The sequence below is a fragment of the Nannobrachium achirus genome (genome assembly GCF_963921795.1).
Source record: "Nannobrachium achirus genome assembly, chromosome: 6".
NCBI classification, from domain to species: Eukaryota; Metazoa; Chordata; class Actinopteri; order Myctophiformes; family Myctophidae; genus Nannobrachium; species Nannobrachium achirus.
In genome coordinates this window covers 34,459,502-34,475,813 of record NC_137815.1, presented here as the reverse complement: position 1 = coordinate 34,475,813, position 16,312 = coordinate 34,459,502, and the positions used below count along the sequence as shown (strand labels likewise).

Sequence of the window (16,312 nt, the reverse complement as noted above, 5' to 3'; positions counted from 1 at the left end):
CATTGCAAGCATTTGTTTTGCATGAAAAACATTCCTTAGGCAAAATATTGGCAACTAAACACTGTGAAAAGGGATGAGTCATCACTTTTTTCCACTTTTCACAGTTCTGGGTGGCCAAAATTTTGCCCAAGGAATGTTTTTCATGCAAAAACAAATGCTTGCAATGGATTCAGAATCATGAAGAACCCCTAGTTTGACCCTTCACATGCTACTGCTAGATTTATTTTTATTTTTTAAATATTTCTAGTGGAGTCAATGGGACAGAAATATACAAATGTCCATAACTTTTTTTCGCGATGTTTCCGGCAGAGCAGGCCTCTCATTCTGTGGATCTTAATGACCAAACTAATAGATAAAACAGAAATAAAAAGTGCGGCAGAACATCACATGTCCTCACCCATTTTGGTGACTGGATCCCCGGCTATATGAAGAGTTCATGTAGGGGATTCAGAACGATGAAGCATTGCTGGCAACATTAACAGAGAGTTTGGATCTCACACACATTGTCCAGAAGATTGAATCAGAGAAGACAGACCGTAAAGCTGGACAGTAGTCCTGCTTATATGGTTTTAAATTGGTGCCAAAAACTGAAAGAGAGCTGAGCAGCATTTTGGATAATTCAAGAGAGTCTTCACCATGGATAGCAGGATATGGACTTAACCTGTTTGCCCACATGAAGTGTCCTTGTATATATACATTTGATATGCCATCACGTCATGTCATCAAACCAACACAGAATTCTTGAATATTTGTTATGTGATATACTGAAGAAATAATATATTATAAATTATTTTTCAACAGAATTTTTTTATATCAAGACAAGACTGTCTACATGCAGGTCTCCTCTTCTCTCCCGATATATTAGCTGCATTGTTAGACAACAATCCTCACTATCTAGACAGCTGGAACTATGAGCAAACCAACATTTTCATTTCAATATTTGCTTTTAAACAAAATTTGCTATGTTGTACATAATGTACATAATAATACATGTTAATTTGTAAACCACTTTTCATACATTTTGCCTGGAAGCAATGTATCAAACAGCATCAGGAACACTACTTTAGGTATTATAAGCTATGAGGCACACTCTAAATTATGACACGCACACACACAGTTATGCCGAAACTCAAACTAGGAAATCCCAGGGAAATTGTCATTGTTGTCATTGTAGCAATGTAGTATGATATAATCACCATGACAACAGCCACGCGCGCTTGGCTGCCGTGAGCAGTTTCAGGGTGGAGTGTTGCTATTATTAGACCCATAACATAATACACCGCCATCATATTACACTATCACTCATTTTATTTCATCCTATACAGCTATTTGACATTGTGTCCTAAGCCAGGGGTTCTCAACCTGTGGGTCGGGACCCCCAGGGGGGTCCTCACATGATTTTGGGGGGGGGTCCCCAGATGACAGTGAAGTGACAATTTAAGGACTTTTAAGACCTTTTTATTACCTTAAAAAGGGTCCTGAAAAGGTTGAGAACCACTGTCCTAGGCTATGTAGCACTTTGTTTCCATTTGTTCTTTTTCAAATCTCTATTGAATAGAGTCTATTCATTATGATGAGAATCATGTATAGTTTTGAAACAGCAAAACTTGGGGGCTGGTATGAAGAAATTATTCCACCCACTCCTTAACTGGAAATACAATTTGTATTGATCTTATCTCATCTGTGACAATATAAAATTGAACACCATTACTCTCTGGGTCACATTTGGACAATCTAAAGAAACACATGCATCTGATTCTGTATGCCTACTTGGGTTGACATCAACAAGGCCTATTACCTGTAGGTCAAATGACTATCTTTGATTGAATGAATGAATGCATGAATGAATGAATGAATGAATGAATGAATGAATGAATGAATGAATGATTGATTGATTGATTGATTGATTGATTGATTGATTGATTGATTGATTGATTGATTGATTGATTGGTTGGTTGGTTGGTTGGTTGGTTGGTTGATTGATTAATTAATTGACTGATAGTATACTTTATTAAGAGTTTGCAAAACAGTACAGAGGAACAATACTATACAATGATGCTAAAAGGATATCACAAAAAGTACTATAAGGGCTTATTGTTTCCCTTATAGGAAACAATTAAGCCTATGTAGGCTACTACAAGAAGTCAAAGATGCAGGAGGAGCAGGAGTATGATTGGAGAAATGTAATAAATAGTTGATTGATTGAAGAATGTATTAGAAGTTTGCATAGGAAAAGGTACAGTTTCATGACAGTACATTTTTAAATGTTATTCTAATAATAACAGCTGGTTATTATTAGAACTTTGTTATTGTTGTTGTCTTTGTTAGCCTATTGTTATTAGTGTACTGACTGTATATAAATACAGAGAGCCTTTCTCCCCCGGTGGGTAGAAAAGGTGTGTTGGACAAGAAACGCCGGATTTATATTTCGTCATATATACGGTGTGTGTGAGTCGCACGCAGAAGGAAAAAAAATAGCAGACCCACAAGCTCACAACGCTTCACAAACGCGACGCGTTGTGAGCTTGTGGATCTGCTATTTCCTACGGCGCAACACCGCCGCACGGCGAAGTAATGACACTGACGTCACCACCATACCTGAGTTTCGGTGAGGAAAGGGGGAGGGGCCAGGCTGAGTGGAAAAAACAGCCGTGTTTCTACTTTTTCAGAATGGAGAACCAGAGAGGACACACACTGCTGTTGCTAATGTCGGCCTAGCCGTCGGTACTTTATAGTTGTTGTTTTAATTGTTGGAAGGACAGAGACAATTATATTTCCAAAGGAAAGAGCGCGTTTCATTGTCATTCCTGTTGGTCAGAAACTGGCCTACAAGGAAAGACAACTATAGTCCCACTTCCTGGTTGACCACAGGTATGTTCTCTTCTCTCGCTGTCTCTGACATGATACTATTATGTTCTGTTCTACTGGTTTTCACCTTGCTATACCTTCTTTTGTTTTCATCAATGTTTTGTCCCCGCATTGGCAACGTTGTAGCTATCTATTAAATGCTTTTCGGAGAATGCATTTATGCTGTTTATAAATAAATGGGAGTAATATAGATCCAGATTTTTGGAACAGGGTCTGTAGTAATGAGAAACAGGCTGTGGTTGTAGAATGACACTGACACCGAACACCTGCAACATTATTATGCACAGACTAGACTTTTCCCTTTCTCTAATCTCTATGGCTTTCAGTTGCCTCTGTTTTAATTGTTGTTGGCCTCTTTGAATCAAAAAGCCCCGCACACCTCCTCAGTGAAGAATCATGAATTGTTTCTATGAATTGAGTTCAAAAGGACCCCAATGTAAACAAGCCATATAGTGCTTTCTTGGGTTTAAATCGAATTATTAGACCTTGTATCTGAACTGTACTGTCTGCTTTTCCTATGCAAACTTCTACTAAAGTATTCAATCAATCAATCACCTTTTTTAATACCCAAATATGTGTATACTATTACTCCCAACATGGCACTTGTCACAAAAGATTGTATTCTTGTGTGCAAAATATTCTTTCTCATCACAAATGTAAAGGTTAGTTGGCATATAAATCACCCAAATCCATTTCAGTCCATCAAAAGGCAAGGCACCATGTTCTTTAACTTTCAGAAAATAAATTATACTATTACAAAAAAGTAAACAAACAATACACAGGACCACTAATGGAAACAAGCCCCTATGGCTTTTTGTGTTATCCTTTAACCATCATTGTAAATTGTACCTAGCTCGGTGCTAAATGCAAAGTTGCAAACTGTTAATAAAAAGTATTCAGTCAATCAAATAAATGTGCACTATTATGCAGAACTTGCACTTGTGAACACATGGTAGCTCTGTTCATGGTTGAGTTTTTAAAACAGCCCAGCATCTGTATGTTCCCCGGGTTCTGTGTTCTCTGAGTTAGATTCAATCTATTTTAGGGGACTCAGTTCCATAGACATAGTACAAGGAGTAGACATAAAAGAAACACGTCAGGCAAAACAAATCATTAAGAACCTGTAAAATAAATAGTACATAACTTAACCCACAGGCAAAACACACTGGGATTTTAGCTAGTGCACCTCTTAGTCTGGATGTATAGCGTAAATTGCTCTTCATGGGTCTTGAGAGCACCACAATGATACTGTTTGCAGATGCATCCAGCCATTGCATGAACTTGAACATTACATTTCTTGAAAGTGCTTTAAAAGTCCTCACTCCAGCAGTGACACACATCTGACTAGTACTGCCTCCTCTGGGTTTTTCAAGGAGTATTCTCATTAGGGATGGGACAATAAGCGATATTATCGTTTATTGTGATAAAAAACACTCACGATAATCGTATTGTGGAGATTTCATTTATTGTGAAATCATCTCCGTCATGCACTGGGATGAGCTGCATATCCGGTACCACTACTTTTAATATACATACTTGATACAGTTTTCTTTCCTTTCTTTCTTTCTGTATGGCAGCAGCGTGCTCCCTTAAATGCACAAATACATTTTCGTTGTACTGTGAATGTACTTGTATGTGTACTGTTCTTTGAAAATGAGTTGATCGTTGACAAATGAAACCGTGCCTGTGTACCTGTACTGTATTGTTACAATGACAATAAACTCTAATCTAATCTTGTGGATCTGCAATTTTTTGGCAAATGTTCTGTCCCAGGATAATGGATGTTGAGGATATTATTTTGATTATCGCGATAATATCGTAAATCGCGATTTCTTTGGTCACAATAATCGTGATATGAAATTTTCATATCGTCCCATCCCTAATGCTCATGTTGATCTTTGTACAATTGCACACTCCCAGGTGAAATCATGTCGAACACCCCACGTCGTGTGCGACTCAAGCCCTGGCTGGTGGCTCAGGTGGACAGCGGGCTGTATCCAGGGCTGGTGTGGATTGACCGGGAGGCCATGCGCTTCAGGATCCCCTGGAAACATGCAACACGCCACACACCACAGCACGAGGAGGAAAACACCATCTTTAAGGTGATTACTGTCTATAGCGGCCTACTACAGTATATCCATGAAATTGTTCTCTATCAGGCCTTGGTTGAAGCTTAATGTCCTATTTTCTAATCATGTGATACAACTGCACTACCAGCATCTGCTACAGTTACAATATTGAATACAATGGACACAAAGACACACATTTTAATTTGAAAAGCTTAAAAATGTGATGTCATAATGTTGGTGCGTCCTGATTGGTCCACCATAGGTCTGTCAGCCTTTAAAGAAGGTCTCTCTCACTCTGTACAAAAGTTTGCCTGATGAAGGTTTAAATACCGAAATGTTGCATCTCTTTATTAAATTCCCCTTTTTTTGCATTTGAAGACAGTGTGCGTGGAGTCTTTGCCTTTTCAATTTGAAAATCTTAAATTATCTCCAATTACTGATACCTCATTAGGCATAAGATAATAGATTATATTATGCCTAAAGTTTTTCCTTCTTTTCTACTCCCCTCTGGGCATCGGTGGGTGAGGATGGCTGGACGATTGTTTTGTTGTACGGTAGTTGTTCTGTATGTCGTTATGTATGTCAAAATAAATAAATAAACGAAGGTGATGTTAATCTTCAGGCATGGGCAGTGGAGACAGGAAAGTACCAAGAGGGGGTTGATGAAGCCGATCCTGCCAAGTGGAAAGCGCAGCTTCGTTGTGCCTTAAACAAAAGCCGTGAATTCAACCTTGTCTATGACGGTACCAAAGAGGTCCCCATGAATCCACTGAAGATATATGATGTCTGTGACATTCCACAGCCTCTCAGTAACCCAGGTGAGAAACCCACATAAGATCAGTACCGACTGGAGACTGAACATGCTGTACATTCTTGTTGTTTGAAGTAACCTTTACAGTTGTTTTGAGCTTGGTTGACATAATATTATTTCTATTTATTCAGGATCCTCAGATGCTGGTTCTTGGACGTATGAAGAAGAAGGGGTTGAGGAAGATGTTCCTGACACCCCAGAGTCTCTCCCTGCGTACCCATCCAATGGTCAGTAAAAGTTCTATTCGTCCTTCTAAAATGTTTCAGTGTTTGTAGGGACTGTCTATTCTTTGAGACACACGGGCATTTTTTTTTATTCGGGTGAAAAGAACCCAGCTTTCACCATGGGACTGTGTTTTTTTCTTTTTTTTTTGGTCATAGCGCAACATATGGTGTAAGTATTGTAGTGTAGGTAATTGCAACAACCACTGATCTTGTGCAAAATAAAAACATTCTGCGATCCTGTCAATAATCATATAATTTGAGACACACATCCGAGTTTTTGCCAGGCCAAACAATGAATCATGTGACGTTGACCCCCTTCCCCTATTCGCTCATACTAGGACATGACCTACTGTATGTGTATCCAGAAGAATACAGTGCAGAGACATGTACACTACTTGTACATCCTACTATTTTTGCTTTGATAGCTGATTTATTTTGTTTTGATAGCTGATCTATTCTTCACTCATTCCCAAATCAGGTACCAGCCCCTATCCTAATATTATGTGGTCCCCTGCTGGCTCTGAACATTCCATGCAACCCTCTTCAGTGGAGGTCTGGCCCAAGGAGGAGCCAATTAAGGTCTGGCCCAAAGAGGAGCCCATTAAGGTGTGGCCCAAAGAGGAGCCCATTAAGGTCTGGCCCAAGGAGGAGCCAGTGGAAATGCCCATGGATATGCAGACTGACCCACTGGTGGAGATGACCCCTGCTCCTCTCGCTGACCCCATTATGCAGCCCCCTCCCATGCCTGCTGACATAATGTTTGCCTCCCCAGAAATGTGGATCAGTTCTCTTCCAAGTAAGTTCTTTTAGAATAAAGTACAAAGAAAGAAAATGTTTGAATTGATTGACTACATGTGAACATAACGCCGGAGATCATTGGCTACATGTAAACATGACTCTGGAGATGCAATGCATTATGTGTAATATGCTAATCGGTCTGCATCTCCCATGCAGTGACTGACTTGGAGGTGCAGTTCTACTACCGGGGGAAGGAGGTGTGTCCCATGGTGACGGTCAGTAATCCCCAGGGCTGCCGGCTGTTCTACGGTGACCTGGGCCCGATGGTCAACCAGGAGGAGCTGTTTGGTCCAGTGAGCCTGGAGCAGCTACGCTTCCCCACCACAGAGAACATAACCAACGACAAGCAGAGGGTCTTCACCAGCCGCCTGCTGGACGTCATGGACAGAGGACTGATCCTGGAGGTCAGCGGCCACGACATCTACGCTGTCCGCCTCTGTCAGTGCAAAGTGTACTGGTCTGGCCCCTGTGCACCCAACCCCAACGGCTCCAACCTCATAGAGCGCCAGCGAAAGATCAAGCTCTTCGACCTGGAGTCTTTTCTCAGTGGTGAGTGAGCCTCTGTACCGTAACCTATTTAATGTTAATAGCACTCGATTCAGTTGAAAACACACTGAAGCGTACAATTCTAACAGGGTTCATGTGTGATCTTGCAGGTCTGATTGCACATCAGCGGGGCCAGACAGCAAGCCCCCCTCAGTTTGACATAAACCTGTGTTTTGGAGAGGAGTGGCCTGATGGCAGGCCAAGGGAGCGGAAACTCATCATGGTTCAGGTGAGACATTTTCACACCCTGCAATAAGATATACTTCATTGAATACCTAGAAGTCCAAAGTGCAGCAAAGACCAGTTGCATAAAGCATCTTGTGTTAAAATTCCCCTTAAAATATAAAATGCACTGAAGTCATTTTTTTCTTATATTCAATATAAAAATTGGTTGTTTCCCTCTCCCAATGGAGAGGTGTAATTACAATGTTGTCCGAACTACAATAAATGTGCATCTAGAATCCAGTCCGGTGTCCGGTCATACCCTGAAGAAGGCCACGGGGCTTCTACATGTGGGTTATCCCGTCACAGTATAGCTCAATTCAGTGATGAAATGGCCGTCTCAATAAAGGCTTTTTAACTTTTTCACCAGAAGAGTGCTGTGTCCCCCCCCCCCCCTTTTTTTGTTGCACTTTTTGAGTCCCCAAACCAAAGAGCACCTTCATTATACTGTTTTGGACTTCCGAGCACTCCGGACCCTTTCTTTTTTCCCGGTGTGCTTTCTGCTTTAAATTAAAATAACTTAATTGATATTGTCAACCAGTAGGTGTCCTCCCCGACACCAGGGTCTAAACTTCTAAATCGAAGAGAAGGGAGACCACTTCCCCACTGCAGATGTGTTTATATTGTACTCTACCATATAGATTGGTTGGTGATTGTTTTTATTTTTCAAATAAATCCTGGATTGTAGCTTTAGGTGAGATCTTTTTACTTCTTTTTTTTAGCCCCTATACTGTGATTGACAGGTCCCCATCTTCCCTCCTCTGCTCTCGACAGGTCATTCCGGTGGTGGCTCGTATGATAAGCGAGATGTTCTCCGGAGACAACACACGGTCCTTCGACAGCGGCAGCGTTCGCCTGCAGATTTCCATCCCGGACATCAAGGACAACATAGTGACTCACCTAAAGCAGCTGTACTGCCTGCTGCAAAACCACCAGGGCCACGACAGCTGGCCCGCCATGGCTCCTGGGTCAGGGCTAAACATTACTCAGGCTCTGCAGGCCTAGTTACAGTACGCCCAGTAGTCTGGGTCCTACAGGCTCCCCCCCTGTACAACACACCGCTCACTCTCTGGTCACTGGCATTTAACTGCCACATTGCAAGCATGAGTGACACTTACTTAGCAAAGAGTATATCGTCGTTGTCGGGTGGAAACCTTGTATGTCCAAAACCGTTCGTTTTGTGTTGTCATTTAAAATATTGAAGATGGCAGCTCTACAAGCACACAACTCCTCACGATGCGAGGCCTTGTGTGCTTGTAGATCAGCTATTTTCACTATTTTGGTGCGACAGTCTTGTATGATGAAGCAGGGCTTTACTTTACGAAAAAACGTACACATTTGAAACTTGGAGTTACGAGGTCTCTGCCCGACAGTGACAATATTAATGTATATAGAGATGCACGATATAGTATGCTTGTGTATTTAGCCTTTCACTTGTTTGACTATGTGGTTGTATAGGAATAATATGCTACTAGGATTTGTTCCCTGCTTCATCATGTGTTCAGGGACTAGAAAAGGAATAGGTGTCTTCTGGGGGCCAAAGTCCTTGCTTGCTGAATTTAACAGTTAATCAGTTACAGACATAACCCTGCTGTGTGTGGCCTTATTTATGTTTAAAAAGAGTCTGTGACTTCTGTATTAGCACGGCGCATAATATTTCCCCAGTGGGTATTATTCATGAAAAGGTTGCATCTTGAGTCTTTTATGAAATGTACAGGTTTGTGAAGCAAGGCATTAAATGTTGTATTGTTGTATCGCAGGTTGACATCCACATGCATCGTTTCTTCTTCTGTCTGCTCATATTTAAAGTTTGACATTCCATTTTTGTGGGAGTACATGTTAGTGGATTTATCCAACTTTTCTGTCAACATTTTCTTTTTACAAAACGGATGGTAACATTTACATGGAATTTGTTATTTTATGGTGCCGCCGATAATTTGATGTGCCATTTCCCCTTTTGCTGTTTGTTCTTCCCAATTTATATGTAAGATATTTTTGTATGCATTCTCCCTATATGACATTTTAGCCATTATTTAGTTTGTTCAGAGCCAAAAGACGATGGTATTATAACTGAAGCTGACATGGAATGGATGTCACTGCACTTTGATGCTGAACCGTTTAATGGCCAGTTGAATGTCAACACTTAGTTTAACCTATGATCAGTTTTTATTTTATCAAATAAAAATGGAAAAAATAGTAATGAGTATTTGATCAATTCATTCTAGCTGAAGTTTTAAAAGAAACTATCCACAAGTTTCCAAAGTCCCATCGTGACTTTGCGCAGAAGGTGTGGGGCAGTTTCCGGCATCGCAGCTGAGAGTGATCTACAAGCTCACAACCGTTGCGTTTGCTACACAACGTGAGCTTGTATGTCTGCTGTTCTCCGGAAGTGTCCCACAGATAATTCTACAGCAAATTATCGGGGAAACAGGTGGATAACATACTTTTTATGAGTTGGTGTGTGTTAAAGGGATAGTTCACCCCACAAATGACTTTTTCGATCGATTACTCATCCCATGGAGACTTGAATTCATGGATAGTTTTTAGTTTTTGTTGAATTCCTAAACCAATTATTTGAGGAGACTTTGTGTCTCCATAGGGAAAAAGCAGGCTCTTTGTGTCTCCATTGGGAACTAATGCAGGTCATCAAATTATTGGCAAAAACATCCATGAATTCTAGTCTCCATGGGGTGAGTAATTGATAAGAAAATGGGGGTGAACTATCCCTTTAATGTTGTGCTGTGTGCTTAATCTGCTTATAGCCTGAAGAACATCTTCCCCTTGATGGTTTTATGTTTGTTTGAATACATATTAATCAGAAATCTTGTAAACAGCACAAGGTACTGTTAAGGCTAGAAGGATAACAAAGTCCTGTGCACTTGTTTACATTGTGGTCCTATGTATTCAATTCATCAACATGGCATAAAATTATAGGAATACATCATCAATGGCTAAAGAGCAGCCTGAAACTAGCTGTGAAGACTGGGACAGTGGACAGGGATTCCTAATCAATAATCATGATGCTTATGTTGACCTCAGAGTCAGAGTAGAGACCGTATACTGATACTGTACCGTCTCCTGTGCTCATTCAATATAATGTGTCTCATACTCTCATTCTGGGCAGTCTACACTGGCATCTAGTGGACGAACCAAATAATACAGGTTTTATAACACGGTTTCATCTGAGTGAGGCTAGGATTGGTCAACTGCGGTCAGGTCATTAGTTAGTGCAGGGGCAACCACATTCTACCATCTGGTGTTGATGGCAGTAACAGTTTGTCTGACTGTAACAGCTTATATCCACTAACTATAAAGCATTGTCTCTCGTGCCAGGCCACTGGTTGGTCGAAGCTAGTTTACCCTCCTATTCATGCATTGCAGCTTTCGCTATGAGCCTCTAGTTCCAATAAATATGAACCTGTACAATGGCCACATAGAAAAGCTTGTTGCATTGTATTATTATTATGCCTAATGTAAGAGCCAACTATTTTATTTGTTTTAGACAAATGTTGTGTACATTGCTTGGTCACTAGAGGGCGTAATGTGTGAAGGCTGAAGCTGTCCACACTCAACAGTCCACAGGTGATTTAATTTCATGCCAATTGAGCACAGGTGTTGCTGAGGAAAGGGAGAGAAGCTGTCTTTTCCTCCAGAGATAGTGCTTCTTATTGGGGACTTATTTGTTTGATATCTTTGTGTTTAAATCACATTAGGAGACGACGATACATTGGTGAGAAACAAATGCAGTAGGCTATTATAGACACTAGACTAGGCCTACTGGGAAACAATGGGTATTGTTTTTTCTGAACACACCTCTAAACTTCATCAGCCAACAGTAGTATCAAAAGTATAATAGGATTGTCACTTCACCTAATGATTGCACATAGGCCTATACATCCATCAGCAATTCCTGGAGACTTTTCAAATCTGACCATTTTATTTCTTTGCAACCATCAGTTTTTATGAAGTTGTGTGAAGTATAGTGTAGACAATGGAAAAACATGTAATAATTCAAATTAACTTTGCCAGAAATAATTATATTCATTGTTGGCAACACTTGGCAGCAGAGAGATTGAAGTAATTATAATTGCAATGAATTGTTTATTATGAATTTCTTTGCAGGTTCGTTCTACCCCCCAGCGCCATAAATTCAGCCTGCTCTGGCACCAGAGAAGGTCCTCATGAATCCCCTTAAAATATATGATATCTGTGACCTCAACCCAGGTGAAAATATAGAGTACAGACTGGAGACTTGAGCCTTTGCATGTTTCCTGTTGTTTAAAATAACCTTTAGAGTTGATTTGAGCTCAGTTGACCTGCTTAAATGGTTTTGTTGTTTCTTGATCTTCAGATGCTTGGTCTCAATATGCAGGAGAAGGTAGGAAGGAAGAAGTTATTGACGCCTCAGAGTTTCTCTCTGCTTTTCCATCCAATGGTCAGTATAAGACATCTTTAGTCGTCCCTTTAACCACTTGAACCAGGGCTCAGCATCCATATTCTGGGGGGAACAATAGGCATTAACTTCATAGGAAGAGTCCTCTTGTCTACATTCAAGGCTAGGTGCATGGGGGAAAAATCTACATGAAAAGTCCCAACACTGGCTTCACTTATTAGTAGTTTTATTGAGTGCAAGCTGCACTTCATCTCCATCCAACTGACCTTCATCAGGTACTGTATCTACCTGATTACACAAGTAGTTTTATGGAGTACAGCACAACGTTACCTGATGAACATCTTCCTTCCCATCATCCGATGAAGGTGTTGTACTCCATAAAACTACTTATGTAAATGAAGCCAGTGTGCAGGACTTCTCCCTCTTTTAGCCAAAAGTTGTGAGCTTGTAGACTGCCTGTTATTGGTGTATGTAAAAGATATTTCAGGCTGAGCTGCTCTGTAACATGTGCATGTATGGACTGTCAATACATTTACCTAATTAACCCTCAGATCATGATTTCTAGTCGGTGAGAAGAGACATTTTTGGTTTGGATGCTCTGATCTGTTATTGACAAATTTCCTAAATCAGGTACCGGCCCTTCTCCTGTTGTTATGTGGTCCCCTGCTGACTCCACTTCCACACTTCAACCCTCCTCAGTGGAGGGCTGGCCCCAAGAGGGGCCAGTGGAGATGCTGGACATGGACATGCAAGCTGCTCCACTGGTTCAGATGACCCCTGCTCATCTCTCTGATCCCTCAATGATGACCCCCGCTCATCATCTCTCTGATCCCATAATGCAGCCTCGTCCTATGCCTCAAGTAATGTTACCCTCCCCAGACATGTGGATTGGCTCTCTTCCATGTAAGTTCAGAATGAAGTGCAGCATATTAAAACATATTGACTACATGTGAAGTTGTGAACCCAACTCTGGAGCTCAATGCATTGTGTATATTGTGTGCCAACGGTGACGCAATTGTAGTCCTAGAGCGGCCATATTTTGGGTCAAACACAGGTGTTTCAATTGTTTGATTGGCATAGAACTAGTGCTCTACTCCAATCAGAACACCTGTGTAAGGCTGTGTTGACCCAAGAAATAGCCGCTCTAGAACTACATATTGGCACACACTATATGCTAATCGGTCTGTTTCTCCCATGCAGTGACTGACTTGGAGGTGCAGTTCTACTATCGAGGGAAGGAGGTGTGTCCCATGATGGCGGTCAGTAATCCAGAGGGCTGCCGGCTGTTCTACGGCGACATAGGCCCATTGGCTAACCAGGAGGAGCTGTTTGGGCCAACGAGCCTGGAGCAGCTACGATTCCCTAGTGCACAATACCTAACCAACGAGAAGCAGAGGGCATTCACCAGCCGCCTGCTGCAGTTCATGGACAGAGGACTGATCCTGGAGGTCAGCGGCGTTGAGATCTTTGCAGTCCGCCTCTGTCAGTGCAAAGTGTACTGGTCTGGCCCCTGTGCACCCAACCCCAACGCACCCAACCTCATAGAGCGCCAGCGAAAGATCAAGATCTTCGACCTGGAGACTTTTCTCGCAGGTGAGTGAAGTTCCTGCTGCAGCCTCTGTATTGTAACTATTGCTAATTACTGATTTAAACTTTGACAGTTGCTAAGGGGGTACTATTTGTTCATTTATATTAGTTGGCAACATATTTTCGTTAGCTTTTATAAATGCAAAGTTGCTCTGAAATTCCGATTTGTATGCATCATTCGGTTCCTCCAGATGTATTTGTGAAAACATTCTGAAGCATATACTGTACATGAAGTACAGTTCTAACAGTCATGGATCATGTATGACATACAGGTATGATCGCCCATCAGCGGGGCGACACGCCAAGCCCCCCTAATTATGACATACATCTGTGTTTTGGAGAAGACTGGCCTGACGGCAAGCCAATGGAGCGGAAACTCATCATGGTTCAGGTGCATGCAAGTCCAAAGGAAGGGCAGGTTACATGAAACACCTTGGGTTAAGATTTCTTTGTTAAAATGTAATCTGTGCAAATCCTTCAATGAAGAACAATTGAGGCTAACCTTATGCAACCGGCTATTTTTAATATATTTGCTCCAAGCTCCTATACTGTGATTGGTCCCATCTGCTTCCTCTGCTCTGTCCAGGTCATTCCAGTGGTAGCTCGTATGCTGAGTGAGATGTTTTCCGGCGGAGACAACACGCGATCCTTTGACAGAAATGACAGCATTCGCCTGGAGATTTCCGTCCCGAACCTCAAGGACAACGTTGTGTCTTACCTCAAGCAGATCCACTGCCTGCTGGGTATTCACCAGGTTTAACAACATTGCTTCCATTATAAATACAGGCCAAATGTGTCAGCTCGCCTAGCATTGGTTCCTACCAGGAAACCAACAATCAACACACTGCTCACTCGCACTGGTGGTCACTAGAAATGAACTATGTGAAAGTGCATTTCTCAAGTATGTTGCTAGTTATCAAAGAGTGTAGACATGCACAATATAGGATGCTTGTGTATTAAGCCTTTCACTTGTTTGACTATGTGTTTGTGTATATAGGAATATGCTACTAGGATTTGTTCTGTGTGCTCAGGTCCAGGGACTGGAGGAATTGTTGTCTGCTGGGGCCACTAATGCGGTTCGACATAGCCCTGCTGTCTATGGCATTATTTATGTTATGAGTCGATGGTTTCTGAATTATAACGGTGCATATCTTTTTTTCCCAGTGGTTATTATTCACAAAATGTCTTGTGGGAAATGCTACGGTTTGAAGGAAGTGAGGCATTAAATGATGTATTGTTGCTTAGATTGCAGGATGACATCCACATGCATAGTTTCTATAGTTCATGTAGTTCTTATTTCTGCTCATACTCGTCCTTTGAGATTAATTGTGGTAGATGTAGTGTATTTATTTAAATTCTCCATCAAATATTTTTACGCAATTTGTCATTTTATGGTGCCTCCTGTAATTTGTGCAGTTTTTTTGACAGTTTATATGTTGATCATGGATGTGCTGGATGTCAGCACTTAGTTTTAATCTATGATCAGTTTTGTATTTTATCAAATAAAAATGGCAACAAGTATTTGATTAATTCATTTTAGTCAAGTGTGAAAAGAAACTATAACAAACGTGTGTGTGTGTGTGTGTGCCCTTGATGCTGCAATTCATGGCTGCTGGTCCATCCAGTCTTCAGTATGTTACTCTAGTGGGACAGTCACAAAGTGTGCGTGTGAGCATGTGTGTATGTATCAGTTGGGACCCATCTTTGGGTAATGGACCATTTTTATGGGTCGGGAGTATAGCTCCTTTTTTCCATTTCTTACATTAAGAAATATAATTGTAGATGGCCTACCAGAGATTGTTCTGTACTCAGTCAATAGTCTCATTTTGGGCCGTCTGCACTGACATCTAGTAGATGCATAAATAATACAGGTAATTTGTTTTTATATGATAAACCTTATTTCCGACTCAATAGGTCCACATACAAAGCAGAATAACACCTGAAGTTCATTTTTATATGAATATCAGTAATAACATTATTGCAGTTGACCAATCTCACCCCAAACAGACAGATGTTAATTGGCATCTACGTTACACAGCCAATGAAAAACTATATACTAGTTCCAAAAACAAATATTAGTGTTAACAGTTAGGTTACTAAAGACACTTCTTCTCAATATACAGAAGGATGGGTAGTACTACTATATTTGTGTGAACCAAATGTCCCCACAAATATGATAGAATCTGAGAAATATATACACATTCACTCTTCCGGTGTTAAGCACCAAAATGAGCAGATCTACATTGCAAGTGTGTAGATTATGTTTGGCCTTGGAGTTCTCACAATTATGGCAGCCTACTACCAATGTGTTTGTTTGGGGGTGGGAAGCATTTAATCTTGTGGAAGGAATGACTCACTCAGTCTGTCTTTACACCTTCACCCAGCTGATCTAGTAGATCTCAAGGTCCAAAAGTACTCTGTGTGTGTTTCTTTGGCAGCTTAGGACATGTACATAGGTTGTAAGAGGCAACAAATTGGGATGCCAAAAAACTGCTAAACGGCTTGCAAAGTTCTTTGCAATCGGTAGCCGCCAAATACAGAATGGCAAAGTTGCTTGTACCCCTGAATGGCGTGTTGGTATTTGTCCAAGATTAGCTGACTGTACATTTTTACTGCACCTTGTAAATATTTGTGTCCTTGTATTGTGTCTCTTATGTGGACATAAGTAAATGATTAATTGTGTGTGTGTGAAATCATCTGTGGTTGAAAGATAGAAAAAACATAGAAAAGAAAATGTTTTTGTGCTTATTATATAGTATTTGCACTTGGCAGCCAATTTATAAATCATCAATTG

At 41.0% G+C, this 16,312-nt stretch overlaps 1 protein-coding gene across 1 annotated transcript; it reads left to right on the top strand.

Moving 5' to 3' along the window:
- Window positions 1-2,687: 2,687 nt before the first annotated feature.
- On the top strand, window positions 2,688-9,690 carry irf6 (interferon regulatory factor 6). The gene is made up of 8 exons (XM_080727752.1): window positions 2,688-2,871; window positions 4,789-4,970; window positions 5,560-5,755; window positions 5,880-5,975; window positions 6,451-6,768; window positions 6,927-7,319; window positions 7,427-7,545; window positions 8,313-9,690. Exons 2-8 carry the CDS (start codon window positions 4,797-4,799, stop codon window positions 8,541-8,543), a joined length of 1,527 nt encoding a protein of 508 aa, XP_080583878.1. The 5' UTR covers window positions 2,688-2,871; window positions 4,789-4,796; the 3' UTR covers window positions 8,544-9,690.
- The last annotated feature ends 6,622 nt before the right edge of the window (window positions 9,691-16,312 follow it).

Bases quoted from the DNA above. Each gene is read 5' to 3' on its own strand.
- irf6 (XM_080727752.1), top strand. From the start codon at position 4,797: ATGTCGAACACCCCACGTCGTGTGCGACTCAAGCCCTGGCTGGTGGCT. The intron at 4,971-5,559 runs GTGATTACTGTC...GTTAATCTTCAG, and splicing joins AGGAAAACACCATCTTTAAG to GCATGGGCAGTGGAGACAGG. The intron at 7,320-7,426 runs GTGAGTGAGCCT...GTGATCTTGCAG, and splicing joins CCTGGAGTCTTTTCTCAGTG to GTCTGATTGCACATCAGCGG.